This window comes from Pezoporus flaviventris, unplaced genomic scaffold (genome assembly GCF_033815535.1).
Source record: "Pezoporus flaviventris isolate CSIRO_AGI_PZ_B2104156 unplaced genomic scaffold, CSIRO_AGI_Pfla_v1 ptg000031l, whole genome shotgun sequence".
Classification (NCBI taxonomy): Eukaryota; Metazoa; Chordata; class Aves; order Psittaciformes; family Psittacidae; genus Pezoporus; species Pezoporus flaviventris.
In genome coordinates this window covers 41,156,205-41,171,924 of record NW_026892579.1, presented here as the reverse complement: position 1 = coordinate 41,171,924, position 15,720 = coordinate 41,156,205, and the positions used below count along the sequence as shown (strand labels likewise).

The window sequence follows — 15,720 nt, the reverse complement described above, 5'->3', positions numbered from 1 at the left end:
TACAAGTCCTTTTATTATTTCTAGTCAATCAAGCTTTTGGGGAAGAGGATTCTAGATGGTATCTTGATTTTTCCTTTTAAGCCTTGTTATTTGGAATTCCAGGTACTGTAAACTACGTTGTTCTAACTTTTGTTATTTACTGTAACAAGTGTCTTTTTTAGTAATTAGTTTGTGTTCTTGCATCTTATTTATCTAAATAAATTAGTAAAAATATATGATAAAGCTATCTGCATTATATGAAGGAACATGTAAGAAATATATTTATCCAAAAATCAGCTGACATTGGAATGAAGGAATGAATGACTCTGATGGTGGAACATGCCACTGTTAGTTGCTGAAACAAACTTGACACACTGAATTGTTTGAGTGTACAGAAAGGTAAACAGAATAGTTTTCATAATGGAGAAGCAGGAGTGTATTTAACATGGAACAAGAGTGGCCTTCTGTGAAAACATGGCTTTAAGAATTGACTGTATGGCTGTCTCCTACCTCTACCATAGATGAGTGTCCTTTTTTATCTGTGTTCTAAATGTTACTTCTGATACCTTATTCATTTGTAGCCCTAGAAAGCCGTGATTAGGAAAAGAGAAATTAATAAGAAGCTGCGCCTTGCATTTGTATTTTTATGAAACAGCAGGTAATTCCACTTTTTCAGGGTGTCAAGAGAAACAATTCCAGACATGGGTTTGGTTTTTGGTGCACTTGTAGCCTTTTTCCAGTTCTTGTACTATTCTGCTTGATTACTTAGAAAGTCTTCATCTGAACTGATCATAAATGCTTTGCTGTGGGAGAGTTAACAGTCAAAATTACTAGACAACTTTTGCTTTCTCGTTGAAGAGCTAAGCTTGCTGATAAAGGCCTTGGAAGGTTCCAGTAAATCAGAAATTATCTCCACTGTTATTTTAACAGGTTTGCAGTTCTAGGCTTGGGTGCACAGTGGTTTTTTGAATACAAATTCTAAAATCAAAGGTAGATTTTGAAGAAGCTGGAAACGTACAGTGACTTCACGTGAAAGTACATTATGCTGAACTACTGAACTTTAACACGGCTACAGTGATAACCAGCAAGACACACAAGACTAGTTTGATTTTATTAAGGCTTAAGGAAAAAATAGCAAGAACTGATTTGGGAAGAAAATGTGCATTCTTGTAATGGTTAAGTGTCAATCCATTGTTTTTTTTTTTAAACTGAATAATATTTTAGAGATTAAGTTGTATATTCATAGTCTACTTCTCTTTCTCAGTTTTTGCTCTTTGGCTTAATTTACTGCTTTTGTTTGTTTCTTCAGTTAATTTCTGAAAAGTTTTCAGGTAGGCTTTCAAGGAATTTAGGATGTAACGAGTAAAGTCCTCTTCACAGAGGCAGGATCCACAGCTGCATCTACTGTAATAAATATTTTTTTAACTTGTGAACTCTCATGAAGGTGATTTCTCAGCTTCATTGGGTAGGTTTATTACATCAGTACTTCACTAATGCTATTTAGATTTTTTTCCTAATCTGTAATGTAAACCTTCACTAATTTCATTAAATAAGCTCATTTTTCACATTGTTTCTGGGGATGTGCAGAGATGTCCATCATCATTGCTCATAACTGTTTTTTGTTGTTTGTTTTTTTTTTTTTTCCTGAAAGAAGTTGTCCTGCCTTATTAGGCTAACCTTTTTTTAAGTTTAAAGTCTCGAGTCTTTACAGTCTTCCCTAGCACAAATTGCTAATCACTTCCCTGCTCTTGTTAACTTCCCTTCAGTTCCTTTCCAGCTTGTGTTTTGCAGTCCTCTGTGTAGGGATGCAAAAAGCTGGACACAATATTCTAGCTTAGTCTGTAACAATACCAGCAAATGATTTCTGATCTTTATTTACAGAAGAACCTTATTTTCCCTGTGAGGTTTTATACAATACACCTCCTGTTTATACATCCTAGATTGGACATCTAGTCTGCTGTACCTTGTGTCTTTTTGTTATCTTCCTGTTTATTCATTACTTCCATTTTCGTGTTCTGTGCCTTTAACTTACATTAATGTAAATTAATGTTGGCGGGGATTTTTCTTCTCTTTTTGCATGTGATTATATTTTTTTTCTTCATTTGGAGATAAATTTAAATGCAATAAAAAAGATACTCAGAACACTGAGCTTGGTATCATTTGCTGATTTTTATTTGCTCTTAATAGGTGCGGGTTTTTATTCTGCTCTTTATTGTGGTAATGAAAATTCTCTGTAGAACTGGAACATTACAGACTCAGGGGAGGTGGTTTTTTTATGCACTTTTCCAGGTCCTTATAATTGCTGAAGTCCTGATAATTATCTTTTGGACATTTTCTACATGATTTCCTATACTGTATTTTTTTTACTTTTCTAACAAGAATGGTGAGTCTTGTGTTTTATTCCTATGTTAAAAGGCTTTCCTTTATCGATTACATCATATAATTTGCCAGAAATCAGCTACATGACACTTTCATTTTTGAGAAGGCAAAAAAATTAACACTCTTAATGTTAATCTTGTGGGTGTTTACAAGTTGATTAATGTCTTGTTCTATTTCCTTCTCCCCAAGTATTGTGATATGTAGCTTGGAAAGCCCTCCCCCATTACAGAAGTGCTTTGATTTGTCCTTTTCAGTCCTGATAACCTCTCCTGTTCTCCTGAATTCACAAAGAAAATTAAGACAGTCTCCTTAAATTAAATTTTAGACTGCATTTCAGTTGTTCTTACTTCCTCAGCATGTTTCTTCACGTGCCGTGATTTTCTTTAGGATTATTTTGTTCTTATCCCTTGTAAATACATCCAGATAGGTAACATTAAAAAAAAAAAACAAAAAAACTGTTGAAGCAAGCATGGAAAACTTAAGCCTCCTGTGCTCTCTTTGCCCTTTTTAACTCTTAATGGACTTTTGTTTTAATCTCTCTTATGCAAAATATGTTCCATTATTTCCTCTTGTCAGTTGTAAACTACAGCTTATTATACACCTTTGCCTTTCTGATCTTTATTTACAAGCTTTTGCTGTTCCATTGTGTTGTTCCTTAAAGTTCTTCTTATGGATCTTGAACAATTTTGTGATTATTTTGTTAGTGTTTAAGAACGAAGCTCTTTTTGGTATGTTATCATCCTGTGCTTACAATGGAACAGTTTGAAACTGCAATACCAAGGTGAATTGTATAAAACCATTGAAATCCACATGTAGGATGTAGCACATGAAATGACATTCCTTGAAGAGTAGTGCTTGTATGATGAAGAAAAATTTGCATTTATTCAGTAGTAGACGACATTAAAAGCCTTTCAGCCATTTAAAATTTTCAATATTTGTTTACTTTCATATGTAGAAATCAAGATTGTAAGTAAAACCTACTGTTAAGTAGTTACATATTTGTGGACCAACAGTTGCTTTTACGTTTCTCAACTGTACATAATACTGTTAAATCTGTTAATTAATATTGAACTACTAAAGAACTCCTCGAATAGCAAGACTTTGCAGTGGTAAATGTTGGCTGCATTATCATGCCCTGAATTATTCCTTCACATACTAATTATGCTAAAGTGAGGGGAAAATTAACTGCAACGTATCATAATGATATGTAATAGTATAACATGGGGAAAATGGTATATTTATCTTACATGTAACCTTTCAGTTGTTTTTGTATTATATGCTCTTACTGATCTGTTCACCGTGTATCGGAAGGTAGACCAGAATTATTTAAGGGACCATTTGGCATATGGAAGAATGTAGTGGGGGTTTACTGCTGGTGAAGTCATTAGATAGATAGTTCCTGTGTGCATAGATTTAGGAAGTTCTGCCTTAAAAGTATGTAGGTCAAGTTAGAAAAATGTAATCTGAAGTTACAGACTTCTCTATCCTTCCTTTCCGCTGCATTTATAAATAAAATTTTATTTAATTTTATTTGAGGGTTTGGGAGGGAAAAGCCATAGGGTTTTGTTTTTCTTATATGTAACGTTTTAGTGAAGTTCTCATAGAACAGCATGGGTTTGAGCTGGGAGGGACCTTGAAGGATCGTCTGGTCCAACCTGTCTGCCATGGGAAGAGACATCTTTCACTGGATTACACTTCTCATACTTTCCAGTTATTGCAGGATTATGAATTGGTTCCTGAAACAACTGATACCTCTCCTGTTCAGCCATCTTATTTTTCAGTCATCCAAAGTTTTATGTTTTTCTCACTGTGAAAGCGAGGAATAAATCACAGTAGCCAAAGCTGTTGTGACACCCTCTTTATATGTGCATATCAATGTTAGACAGGTTCAAATACATATTTTAATTTCAGACATTTGTAACAGCAGAGCATGATTTAATTTGGTGAGGGCTTTGGTGGGATTGCCTGGAACTAACATCAATCTCATTATTGAGCAGCTGCCATTCTCCCTATTGCTGTCCCTTTTTGTCACAGGAGAACATAAATATTTAGTTCCTTATCATGAACTTTTCTTGCCTGTTTTTTCTTCAGCGCACTCATGTCTTTAACACTGCAGGCTGTTTGCTTGGAAAGCCAGGCTCCTGTGTTGTCCCTAGGGGTGGCGGCTGCAGCCAGGAGTGACCAGGAGCTCTTTTCCTGGTGTATGAGGATGTTGCAAAACTATCAAGTTTGGACTTTTCTCTTGGAAAATAATTTGTGGAGAACATTTTGGCATGTTTGCATGAGCAAAAGGGTTTTGATGGGGGCAGAGCTGTCTTTACCAGCAGTGCATTTGTTTGGAAGTTGCTATTTTTGGCCTGTTAGCTTCTGAGCCTTTTGTAATAGCAGAAAGAGGAAGTGAACAGTGAAATCCCTTTAATAACACATTTCCTGGTTGAAGTGACTTATCTGTGAGGCCGAGACAGAGGAGATGTCATTTCCTGGATTGCTTCTCTTCAGTTTGAACGGTCTGTTTTACTGTGTAATCTTTTGACCCAGCTTCTTAATTGTAGCATAATCTTCATCTTGAATAATGTAAACTAGATTTTTAATGAAAATGTAAACTTCAGGGAAAGACCCCTTGACAAAATGCTAATGTGCAAACAAGTCTTTCATAACCTACACATTGATATGAACTGGAAATCCCTTACCTTAAAATTACATTCAAGAGTTTAAAATCTTCTCTTTAAAAGAGTGTGATAATAAGGTTTGTTCACAGGGATAAAAATAATTAACACTGTTCCTCCTGGTGCTGGTACTAATCACCTCTCTTTGATGCCAGCTGTAGCTGACTGTCCTCAAGAGTTAGGACACTTCCAAATAGTTAAGAACAGGCAGTTGTGCTGTTCTCAAATTTCTGTTCATTAATAGCTACTTGTGAAAATTGTTTCCAGAAGTCCATGAAAAGGAGGCAGAAAGAGCTAATAAAATTAGCTGCAAATATGGTTCTCAGTATTTATAGCCCACAGAAAGGCCATGGAATCAAAATGACGCAGGGGAAAACCAGTGACGTCTGAAATGATAATATAGAGCTCAGTTTAAATTGGAAGTTACGGTTGTTTTGGACCTTGTAATACAACTTTATTAAAATATCTGTTGGGGATGATAATTTTATTATTTTCCCTGACTTTGTGCATAAGTAAAGCACACTATAAATGTTTTACTCAGTCAACATCTAAAATACCTTTGCATGAAAAGCATTAAAGTATCAGGTGACTAGCTCCTCTGTCTCTCCCCCTCAGCCCCCCAAAACAAAGACCAAAAATATGCCTTGTTGATTTGTGTTAGCAGAGTGCTTTTAAATCTCCCTTAAAATGTTTACAGAGTTGGTTTTGATCATTAAAACATTAAAATATTGTTTCAATAGAAATGGGAGAAGATATAAAAGGAATGATAAATTAAGGTATTAGACTGTGAAGAGAGAGTAAGAAGGTGCTCAGAGCTCTAGAGAGCTAGTTTTGATTTTTCAGTCTGTGCAGTAGGAACAAGAACTGTAATTCATAGGAAAAATACATTCAGGACTAACTGTGAAACTAATAGCGTTAAGGTATTCTAAAGAGTAAGAATGACCCTTACTTTGATACTGTAAGTTGATACTGTAAAATACAGCCATATATTAATGCAGTTATATTGCAAATATGTTAATGAAAGTGTAGCTTCCAGTCATATTTGATGTTTGAGTTGGGTGTGGTGTGTAGGCTGCCAACTAATTGGAATTGAGACATCATTGTGCTAGGTAAAATAGAAGATGGCCCAGCTGTTCTCCATCGGGGCATTCCGTATGATTCTTTTCTGCAGTTGCAAGGTGAAGAAGCATACACCTGCTGACACGCTGTGTTACAGAAAGTAATAGCCTTTTCTGAAGGCAGTATTTGCTAATTTGGTATTACAGATTCTATTACGTTATTTTTATGGGAAGTCACCTGAAGTCAGTACCTTCCATTGTGTTTGCCCCAGGTTATTGGGCAGTTCTTGTGCAGTTCATGCAGTGACTAATCCATAAACATTTAAGTTGTTGTTGGTTTTTTTGTGTGTTTTTTTTTTACTTTGGTTTGGATTTACTGCATTTTTTGTAAAATGTCATTAAGACCAGGTGCTTCTACACGTGGAAGTGAGTACCATGGCCTAGTGCGTTACCCCTTTATCCTTAATGGGTCATGCAGAGCAGTTGTGGTCAAGGCTGAAATAATGCCTATAAATATTGTTCTTAAAGTAATTAAGAAACTCTTCTTAATTGACTTTCATTTTTGATTATTAACACTTTCTGTTTCTTTTTGTAAGAAAATTCTAATACATGATATACAAGACCTTCATAATGCAGTTCATGTTAAATCAAAGTGTAAAATTTCACCTTTTCTCTCTGTGGCAGTGTAAATACCTTTGGTGTGTATCACAAGATGGTTGAGGTTGGCAAGGACCTCTTGAGATCATCTGGTCCAGCACCTGCTCAGTGCAGGGCCAGCTAGGATAGGTTGCCCAGGAGTATGTCCAGTCAGGTTTTGAATATATCCACCAATGGAGACTCCATGACCTCTTTGGGCAGTCTGTTCCAGTGCTTGATAATCCTCACAGGAAATTGTGTTCAGGTGGAATTTCATATAGTTTAACCTTGTATCCATTGTTCTCTTGTCCTGTCAGTGAGCACTACCTTTTCTTCATTCCCTCCATCAGGTATCTGTACACAGTGATGAGATCCACTGCATTAAGTCTTCTCCAGGTTGAAGGGTCCCTGCTCTCTGAGCCTTTCCTCGTATAAGAAATGCTCTAGTGCCTTAATCTTCATGGCCTTTTGCTGGACTCACTCATTTAGGTCCCTGCCCTTTTGGTTTGGGGAGTCCAAAAGCGGATACTGCACTCCAGGTGTATCCTAACCAGTGATGTGCAGAGAGGAAGTGTCATCTCTGTTTCCCTCCTGACAGTGCTTTCTCTAATGCAGTGCAGGTTATTGGTCTTTTTTTTCCCCCTGCGAGGATGCATTGCTGGGTCATGATCAGCTTGTCCAATAAGACCCTCAGGTCCTTCTTTGGAAAGCTGCTTTCCAGCTTGTCAGTCCGCAGCCTGTACTTGGTGCCTGGCATTATTCCTCACCAGAAGCAGAGCTCAGCATTTCCCTTTGAAGAACTTTGAGATACTCTTTTCTGTCTAGTTCTCCTGCCTGTTGAAGTCCCTTTGAATGGAAGCATAGTGCTCTGGTGTATCAGCCCCCCCTTAACCCCTGGTTTTGTATTGTCTGCAGGGTGCGGCAGGTGTAATGAAGGTAATGAAGATATTAAGCAGTGCTGGCCCCAGTGCTGAGTGCTGGGGCACATTACTGGTGCCTGGCCTCCAGCTGGACTTGGTGCTATTAATCACGATCTTCGGAGCCTGGTCTTTCAGCCTGTTTTTAATCCACTTCACTTGCGTAACCTGTACTTTGTCAGCTTGTCGTGACACTTGCCAAGACACTTCCATTTGTTAGGTTAAATTAAAAAAAAAAAAATTGCAATCAAATAACTTAATTTTTTAAGCTGTGCTTAATTATTAATTCTTTCTGTGGTGAAAAGCGACATCTCCACACATGAGGTAGCCTTATCTGTGTATGTGCTTATTTAGGACAGTCTGGCATTCAAAAAGTATTTGATAATTATGGCCCTTGCCTTGAGCTCTATTTGCGTAGATGCTTTATTACAATAAGTTTAAAAAATTTCAGTGGTATTTGCAAAAAATGACCCCTTCCCAGATATATTAAGAAAATAGAAATAAATCAGCAGGCTTTTAGCTGTAGCATCAGTTATTAAGGGGACTGAAAAGCTGCCTAGTTCTGTTGGCAACCTATTAATAAATGTGATGTGGCCTCTGACTTAAGTCTCTGTGATGCCCTGTCAAGGTTCAAAAACCTGAAGAAACAGTCTCGGGCTTTTTCCTTAGAGCAATGAACAAAGCTGCCAGTTCAAGCAGATCGCTGGAGGTGCCGAGTATGAACGGAGTCTCTGGCTCTTCTTAGTATCTGAAAATAATTTTTATTTCTCCCTGTGTAACTAGAAAGGCCTTTGTGTTTTGAAGAGCAGTTTTTTAAGTTTTTCTAGGTTGCTGAAAGCTGGAATTAAGTCTTGTAACAGGTGTTTAAAATGCTATTTTTAATTTAGATTTTGGTGATCTCATCCCTTGCCATTTTAAGAGATCTCAGTTAATTTCTGTGGGGGCACTGATAATTGGTGGCAGAATAGCATGCAGAGTTCTGGCTTGTCTTCTCTTGAGTGGCTTAGAAGAAGTAATCTAGTCTTGTAAGCTTGAATTATGTCGTGAATTGTCATGTTAAGTTTAGGTTCTGTCTTGCTTCCAAGAAGAAGAATGTGCAGATGTTTTTTGAGAATGAGAAGATAGAGACTGATCAAAGCAATAATAGGGGTAATACAAACATGAAGGTTTTGAATATGCAGGAAAAGTGTAACGGAAGTAAGAGCACAGATTGACTTGAATATCTTAAATCAGTGTTTAATGAGTAAGATTACTTAGCGTTGAAGATTAAAACTAATACTCCATGAAGTCCCGGTGCCACACTAATCTGTGGTAATGTCTGTACTGTTTATAGACCAACTTGAAGTCAGTCCGTGTGTGTTAGCTCCTTTGGTGGTTTATAAACACACTTGAGAGCTTGTTTGATTTGCCTACTAGGAATGTGTAATGCGTGCTGGAATAATGTATCATCAGTCTCAGTGCAGTAGGTTTAAGAAAGTTGTTAATTAAGACTTTAGAACTCAACTTTTTTTTATTTTTTTTTTCCCCAGGATGGATTGAATTCTTTGGTCCTTGACCTGGATTATCCAGCACTGAGGAAGAACAAGAACATCGATAATTTCTTAAATAGATGTAAGTTGTGAGTGGCTCTTAAGTGACGACATTATGATCTCAGCTATAGGAAGCTGAGCGGTCAGAAATGCAGTAGTATTTTATTACAGAGAAATTTTATTTTGGGGGGTGATTGTATTGCTGAAAATATGTTGGAAAATAGCAGCTGTAGATTGTATTTTTTCCAACTGTAGTTGGAAAAATTGGTTTTATGTTATTTTTTTATCTTAAGTATGTGCAGTGACGTAATTTGTGAAACATATCCCAGTTACTGTTCTTCAGGATTTAATTACTGAAAATGTCAAAATTGTCTATACAGTCTTGTTTAATCTAGCAGAGAAATCTTCTGTTGATTTTTTTTAAGACTAAATTATTGTACCTTAAAATCTGTTGGTGTATTTTTGAACCTTTGTGTAAATGTTTGTGATTCTTCCCAAATTAACTGTGGACAGGATCTTGGAGTTTATTTACTGTATGAAAATGGAAGACTTACATCAGAGTAGCTGTATTTTGTTTTGTTAAAGTGTTTTTTATCCATGTATATAAACAATTTTTTTTCCCTTGTAAAAATAGTGGATTATTTGCTTTAAAATGTGACGAGAGAAATAGCTCTTACCACTGAAGTGTTACTCTATGTGTGTCTGCCCTCTGTTGCTCTGGGACTCAGTTAAATGGTGGCTGGTGTAGTAAATTTGTGGTGAGTTCTTATGTTTGGGAGTCAGTTCTTCTCCATGAGATTTAGCAGAGCCCCATAGCTGGACATACAGCTTTACAGTTGCCAGTAAAGTCTCATTTGGAGAAGTCACTGGAAACAGAGTAAGAAAGAAACAGCAGATTAGAAAGGAGAGGCATACATTGGGATTTTTCTCACTTTGAGTTTATAGGAAATCGAGCAGATATTTATGAAAGAAAGGGTCAGGAACAGCACTTGTAAGTAATTTTGTTACCTGAAGCTATGCACTGTATGTGTGATGTGAGGGAAAAGCCCTCTCTACAGGAAGAAAAAATGACAGTATCGGTAACTTTCATGGGCTGTTCAGATTCACTTTTACATTATTACTCTATTTTTCATTTGAACAAAATTAAAAGCTTTTCTAAACAGAAGACCATTATCTTCAGCCATCAAAACTAGCAGTTATGGCAAAACAGCTCAACCTTGGGAGCAGTTGTTTTTTTCTGCAGCCCCTGAACATTCTGTCTGCCTTCCTTTTTCTGAAGGCTGTTGCTCTTTCTAATCTAGGTTCTCTTCCCCTTGTTGTAGTAAATATTATTAAGCATCTGTTGTGGCCTGCAGGCTACCAGCAATGGCTGAAACCCTAAAATATACTTTCATAATTTTATTACTGACTTTTTTTAAAAAACAGCTGACAGTTTACAGTTGAAATAGTCAGATACTAGTTTAAGAAAATCCTGAGATGTATTAAAAGAAAAATTCACAGTAGTTAATTAAGAGCTTTCAGGGGTGCACTTCATCCTTACCCACTGAACTTTAGAAAAAGCATGTAAGAGCTGACTGTTCTGGCTCACACATTGTGAGGCTGTGCATTTCTCTCAAGAATCACCCATGTGACTTATGTCCTGTTTCTATACTGGATGGGAAAGAATGAAAAATAGTCCTGCAGATCTTCTGTAATTTACACTTAAAAAAAGAAAAAAGGATTTCTGAAACAAGAATTTTGTAAAAATTTGAACCTGATAATATTTTTGCGTTGCAACTGAAAGAATTAGTCTTAGAATCATAGAATAGTTAAGGTTGGAAAGGACCTTAAGATCATGTAGTTCCAACCCACCTGCTATGGGCAGGGACACCTCACACTAAACCACGTCACCCAAGGCTTCATCCAACTTAGCCTTGAACACTGCCTGGGATGGAGCATTCACAGCCTCCCTGGGCAACCTATTCCAGTGCCTCACCACCCTCACAGGAAAGAATTTCCTCCTTATCTCCAATCTAAACTTCCCCTGTTTAAGTTTTAACCCGTTACCCCTTGTCCTGTCACTACAGTCTCTAATGAAGAGTCCCTCTCCAGCATCCTTATAGCCCCCCTTCAGATACTGGAAGGCTGCTATGAGGTCTCCATGGAGCCTTCTCTTCTCCAGGCTGAACAGCCCCAACTTTCTCAGCCTATAGTCCTACCACAGTGATCTGTGTCAGAGTCCTCTCTGCACAGGTGTTTGTGTGGTTGTGGAACTGAGTAGAATTGATGCAAAGAGTGGGGTGGGTGGTTGGTTTGTTTCTTTTTTTAAAAACTAGTCAGGCAAAAGGAAAGCAAAGGCCAATTTCTGATTTTAATTTTCTGCACTGATACTTGTGCTAGCACAATGGAGCTGCTTAGGTGCAAGAAAAAACAGGACAACTGGGTTCTTACTGGCATTGTTGTTCTATGCAACTTAAAGATGCTGAACCCATAGCTTTTTTATTTCTTTTTGGAAACTCTTCTGAGTATAGCAATTATCAGTGGGACTGAAGAGTGTGTATACATGTGCTTGCTGCAGCCTCTCACTGTCTTGGACTCGGGATTGTATTAATTTATGGAACAGTAAGTTGTTGCTTTCTTTGGTTAAGGAACAGCGAGTTCTTGTCTCTCCTGATTTTTCGCAGCATCTGAAGGGCTTTAGCAAATGCCTAGATGAGAACTACTGTCAAAAGATTCTGACAGAATCTGATGAGCGGTCTGTGCCGTGGGCCTAGAGTCTGCATCCCTCCTTGAGGCTTCCTGAAGCAACCACATAGAGGTGGCAGGACTGTCTTATGAGCTAGCTCTCTATGCAAAGTGAAGCAGCTGAGGCAGAGTTGTTGCTTATGATTCTTCTAATCCATATTGCACAAATGTTCAAAAACTATGGAGAACACTGCAATAATCATCCTACTTCCAGGCTCACTTAATTCTTCCACAGTAACACTGAGAAGGAAATTTTTCTTTCCTACCATATTCCCAGGGGTTTGAACACACCCTACTTCAGACTTGCTGCAAGTCATTACTAATCAGGTTAAAGTTTTATTAATAGCTTATTTTAATTTAAAAATGAAGTATTTTGTGTCTCAGCTGAGACATTGGTATTCAGCTCAAATCACAGTTTCAAGCTGAAACTCAAATGTTGTAACTCACGTCACAAAGCTACAATTTATTAATTGCCCATACTATAGGAGTTTGGTGTATCCTGTATCTGTGACTGCTTTGCCAAAGCAGCTTCTTCACATGTTTAGTATGCAAGAAACTTCTTCATTGCCTGCTTTCCCTTAGTATTCTTATTTCTTACGACTTTCTTTAAGGCACTGAACCAAAGTAGAGCATGTCTTTATTTATAAGAGACACGTAAGTATCTCATGTAATACAACCATTCCTTTTCAGTCTTCTCTATTGCTTTAATGAACTGTTAGGATTCTGTTTAAATTGCTGCTTTTTTTTGAGTATTCATGAGGCAGGAAAGCATAATGTAGTATTTAGTTTCCAAAACAGTGAGAGGAATCTTGTAGTCCTCTGAGAGCAAATACTAGCTTGTTTATTATAGAAAAGAAGCTTGAGCTTTCCAGCATGGACTTGGTGTAATAAATATTTCTTGGTCTTTTGTTTTTTTCTTCTCATCTTGGCTATGGCAACAGGTTGAGTAAATTCTTCCAAATCACTTTTTCTCCCATGTTGAGATTTGATAAATCTTAGTGACATGTGCCTTTTGTGGTGGTTTCACATGCCGGTACTACATAGCCTGTTAACTCTTTAACAGAAAGTTGACTCCTTTAGCAGAGAGTTAAATAATTAAGCAACAGTTTTAAAGAACAGTTTAAAATATTTAATAATTTATAATATTATTATGAGAAATACAAGGGCATGAAGAATGGATGTTGAGGAAGTCTACGCAACAGCACATGGATTGGTGCCATCAACAGACCAGGTACAATCTAGAAGCCTAGATTCCCTAAATGGGTCAGTGACATCCTATGCGTTATTCAGCATCACTCAAAAATTGGAAATCTACTGTTAAAATTATTTGCTGATGTTTTGGAGGTTGGAAAACTTCTAGAGTATTAATGGCATGGGATGTATTTACAGTAGAAGGAACTTTTAGTACAGGTACGTCACTGGTGCAGCAGCTTTGCTAAATCCTTGAATAAACATCCTGGAAGGTTGTTTTGCCATTTTTCTCTTGTCATGCTTACTTAGAAGATCTCTTTACTAAGCTTAAATTCTTGCAAAAGTGACAGTTCTGTTTCCTTCCTTTACGTTTTGTTGCATTGCTTGAAGTTCCTGAATCGTGCCAGCTGTGCGGTTAGCAACAGAAATGCATTTTCTGGTGTGGTGTTAATGCCTGTCATGACTGTAATTCTCTGTGCTGTGACACAGAGAATTCTCTGTCAGTGACACAGATAAAATGTGAGATGCCAAAGAAGAATCTTAGAAATTTAGTGCACTGTGGAACTTGAGTTAAGGAGCTGATTGCTCCTATAGTTTTCTTTTGGCTTCATTAAGGCCATTTCTTGCCAGGTCTTTGCAGTCACCTCTGCAGGTCAGGCTCTGATTCCACTCTTAATGATACTGTTCTGGTAAGAGTAGTGATGGGAGAGGTATCAAATAAGCAACTTCTCTCAAGCAGAGCATGAATTAGAGCCACAGTGTTTAAGAATGTCTTAGATGTATAAGCAGCTTACTCATCAGAGTTATTGACCACTTTTCCATTTGGGTACTTTGTAGATAGAAATTCAGTTCTGCCATCAGGCTTACTTTCATTGAGTCAGGGGTATGTCCTCTCATGTCAGAGGACTGTTGCTTTCTGTTTCTCTATCTTCCACTCCTTTCATCTGTGCAAGACACAGTACTTCTTGTGTCCCCTCTTCTTTGATCTGGAGGGGGAAACTATGCCTGCTAGTTTCTCCTGCTTCTGTAAGGTCTCCAGCAGCTTCTTGTTACTCACACACCTTTGACCAGGTAATATGTATACACCCCTAATTACTTCAGTCTTTCTGTTGTGCTTTTTGTTTGGTTTTGGGCAGGTGTGGGATTGCAGCAGTTGCTGGCCGTTCTTCAGTTTAACTTCTGGCTAGACTTTTGCCTAGGGCAGCAACTTTTGACTTAAATGTGCTCCATAGCATCACTCATTGACTGTTTTTGCTCCGGGTGGATAAAATTGCACTTCCTTGCATTTTTATAGCTCATATATACATGCCCCAGAACTGCCTGATATGCATTCTTTTTAACTTTTAAGAAAATAACCTGAACATGGGGTTTTATCCCCCTTTAAGAGCAGAAAAGCTTGGTTTTCTTCTCCTCCCTGCCCCCTTTTACTCTTCGGGTTCACGTATCTATTCCATTTTCGCAAGCGCTTGTAACCTTCAGCCACATTCTTGCTGCCAGCTGTCAGTGATGATCCAAACACTCTGCCCTTTCAGAAAGTGAAGCTTCATTTGTTTAAAGGTTATAGTGCCATTTTCGAGTAGTAAATCAAAAGCTGTCTTTAAATACTCTTGCTATCCAGCATTCCTGGTCCTTTCCTGTGTTAAAAGAAGAAAACTGAGTCATATGTGATGACATTCTCTCATTTTAGGGCTTTTTCTCAAATGTCACAATGTTTTTATGAGATTCCATTATATTCTGGGGTTGGGGAGTCCATCTAATATCTTCCTTTAACATTTTTGTTCTGCTGGGCTTTGTGCTGTTGCAAATTCATGAGGCTGTTGGGTACAATCTGTGCATATAGATATCACAAATGTACAAAGTCATCCATGTGAAACCTTCTAAAAATATAGTCTTCTGCTAGAAGTATAATGTTCAAAAGGTCTACTGCACCTTGAATTAGACCATGTTATGTGATACATGAACTAAATCATATGATCCAGCATGTTGTAATTACAACATTGCTTCAGGATTTCTCTGCGCTTGCTTTCTTGTAGCCAGATTTTTGTTTCAGGTTATTTCCATGCTTTGATTATCTGCTCCGTATCTGTTCAATTTTGTGACAAAATAAACAACCTGTCCATATAACTGATACCTCCACAATGTCTTCATCCCTAGATGATGATTACTGTTATTAACTAAGATTATTAAGTCTTAGTTAAAGGAGTTAGGAGGGGCAACCTTATTGCTCACTTCAGCTTCCTGAGGAGGCGACATCAGGAGGGAGGTGCTGAGCTCTTCTCCCTGTTATCCAGTGACAAGAGGCATGGGATCGGCTCAGAGCTGTGCCGGGAGATTAGACTGGGCATTAGGAAACGTTTCTTTACTGAGAGGGTGGTCAGGCACTGGAACAGGCTTCCTAGAATGGCGGTTGATGCCCAAAGCCTGTCAGTGTTTGAGAGGCATTGGGGCAATGCCTTAATAACATGCTTTGAATCTAGGTCAAGCCTGAAGTGGCCAGGAAGTTGGATAGGTCCATTCCAATGGAAATACTCCTATCATGTAGGATTTCTCTGTCCTCAGTGTTTCACAGGGTTGATAAAACTGGTAATTCCTTGGTTGGTTCTCATTGCTTACTTGATACATTGTTGGGTTTTTCATTGCT

General features: G+C 37.7%; 1 protein-coding gene across 3 annotated transcripts in view; it reads left to right on the top strand.

The window, feature by feature from the left end:
• The window catches only part of ROCK2 (Rho associated coiled-coil containing protein kinase 2), a 102,408-nt gene that overhangs the window by 35,296 nt on the left and 51,392 nt on the right, over window positions 1-15,720 (top strand). For all 3 annotated transcript variants that reach the window (XM_061460808.1, XM_061460810.1, XM_061460811.1), the window contains exon 2: window positions 9,165-9,246. In XM_061460808.1, the coding sequence (XP_061316792.1) occupies window positions 9,165-9,246 (82 nt within the window). The remainder of the gene's footprint in view (window positions 1-9,164; window positions 9,247-15,720) is intronic.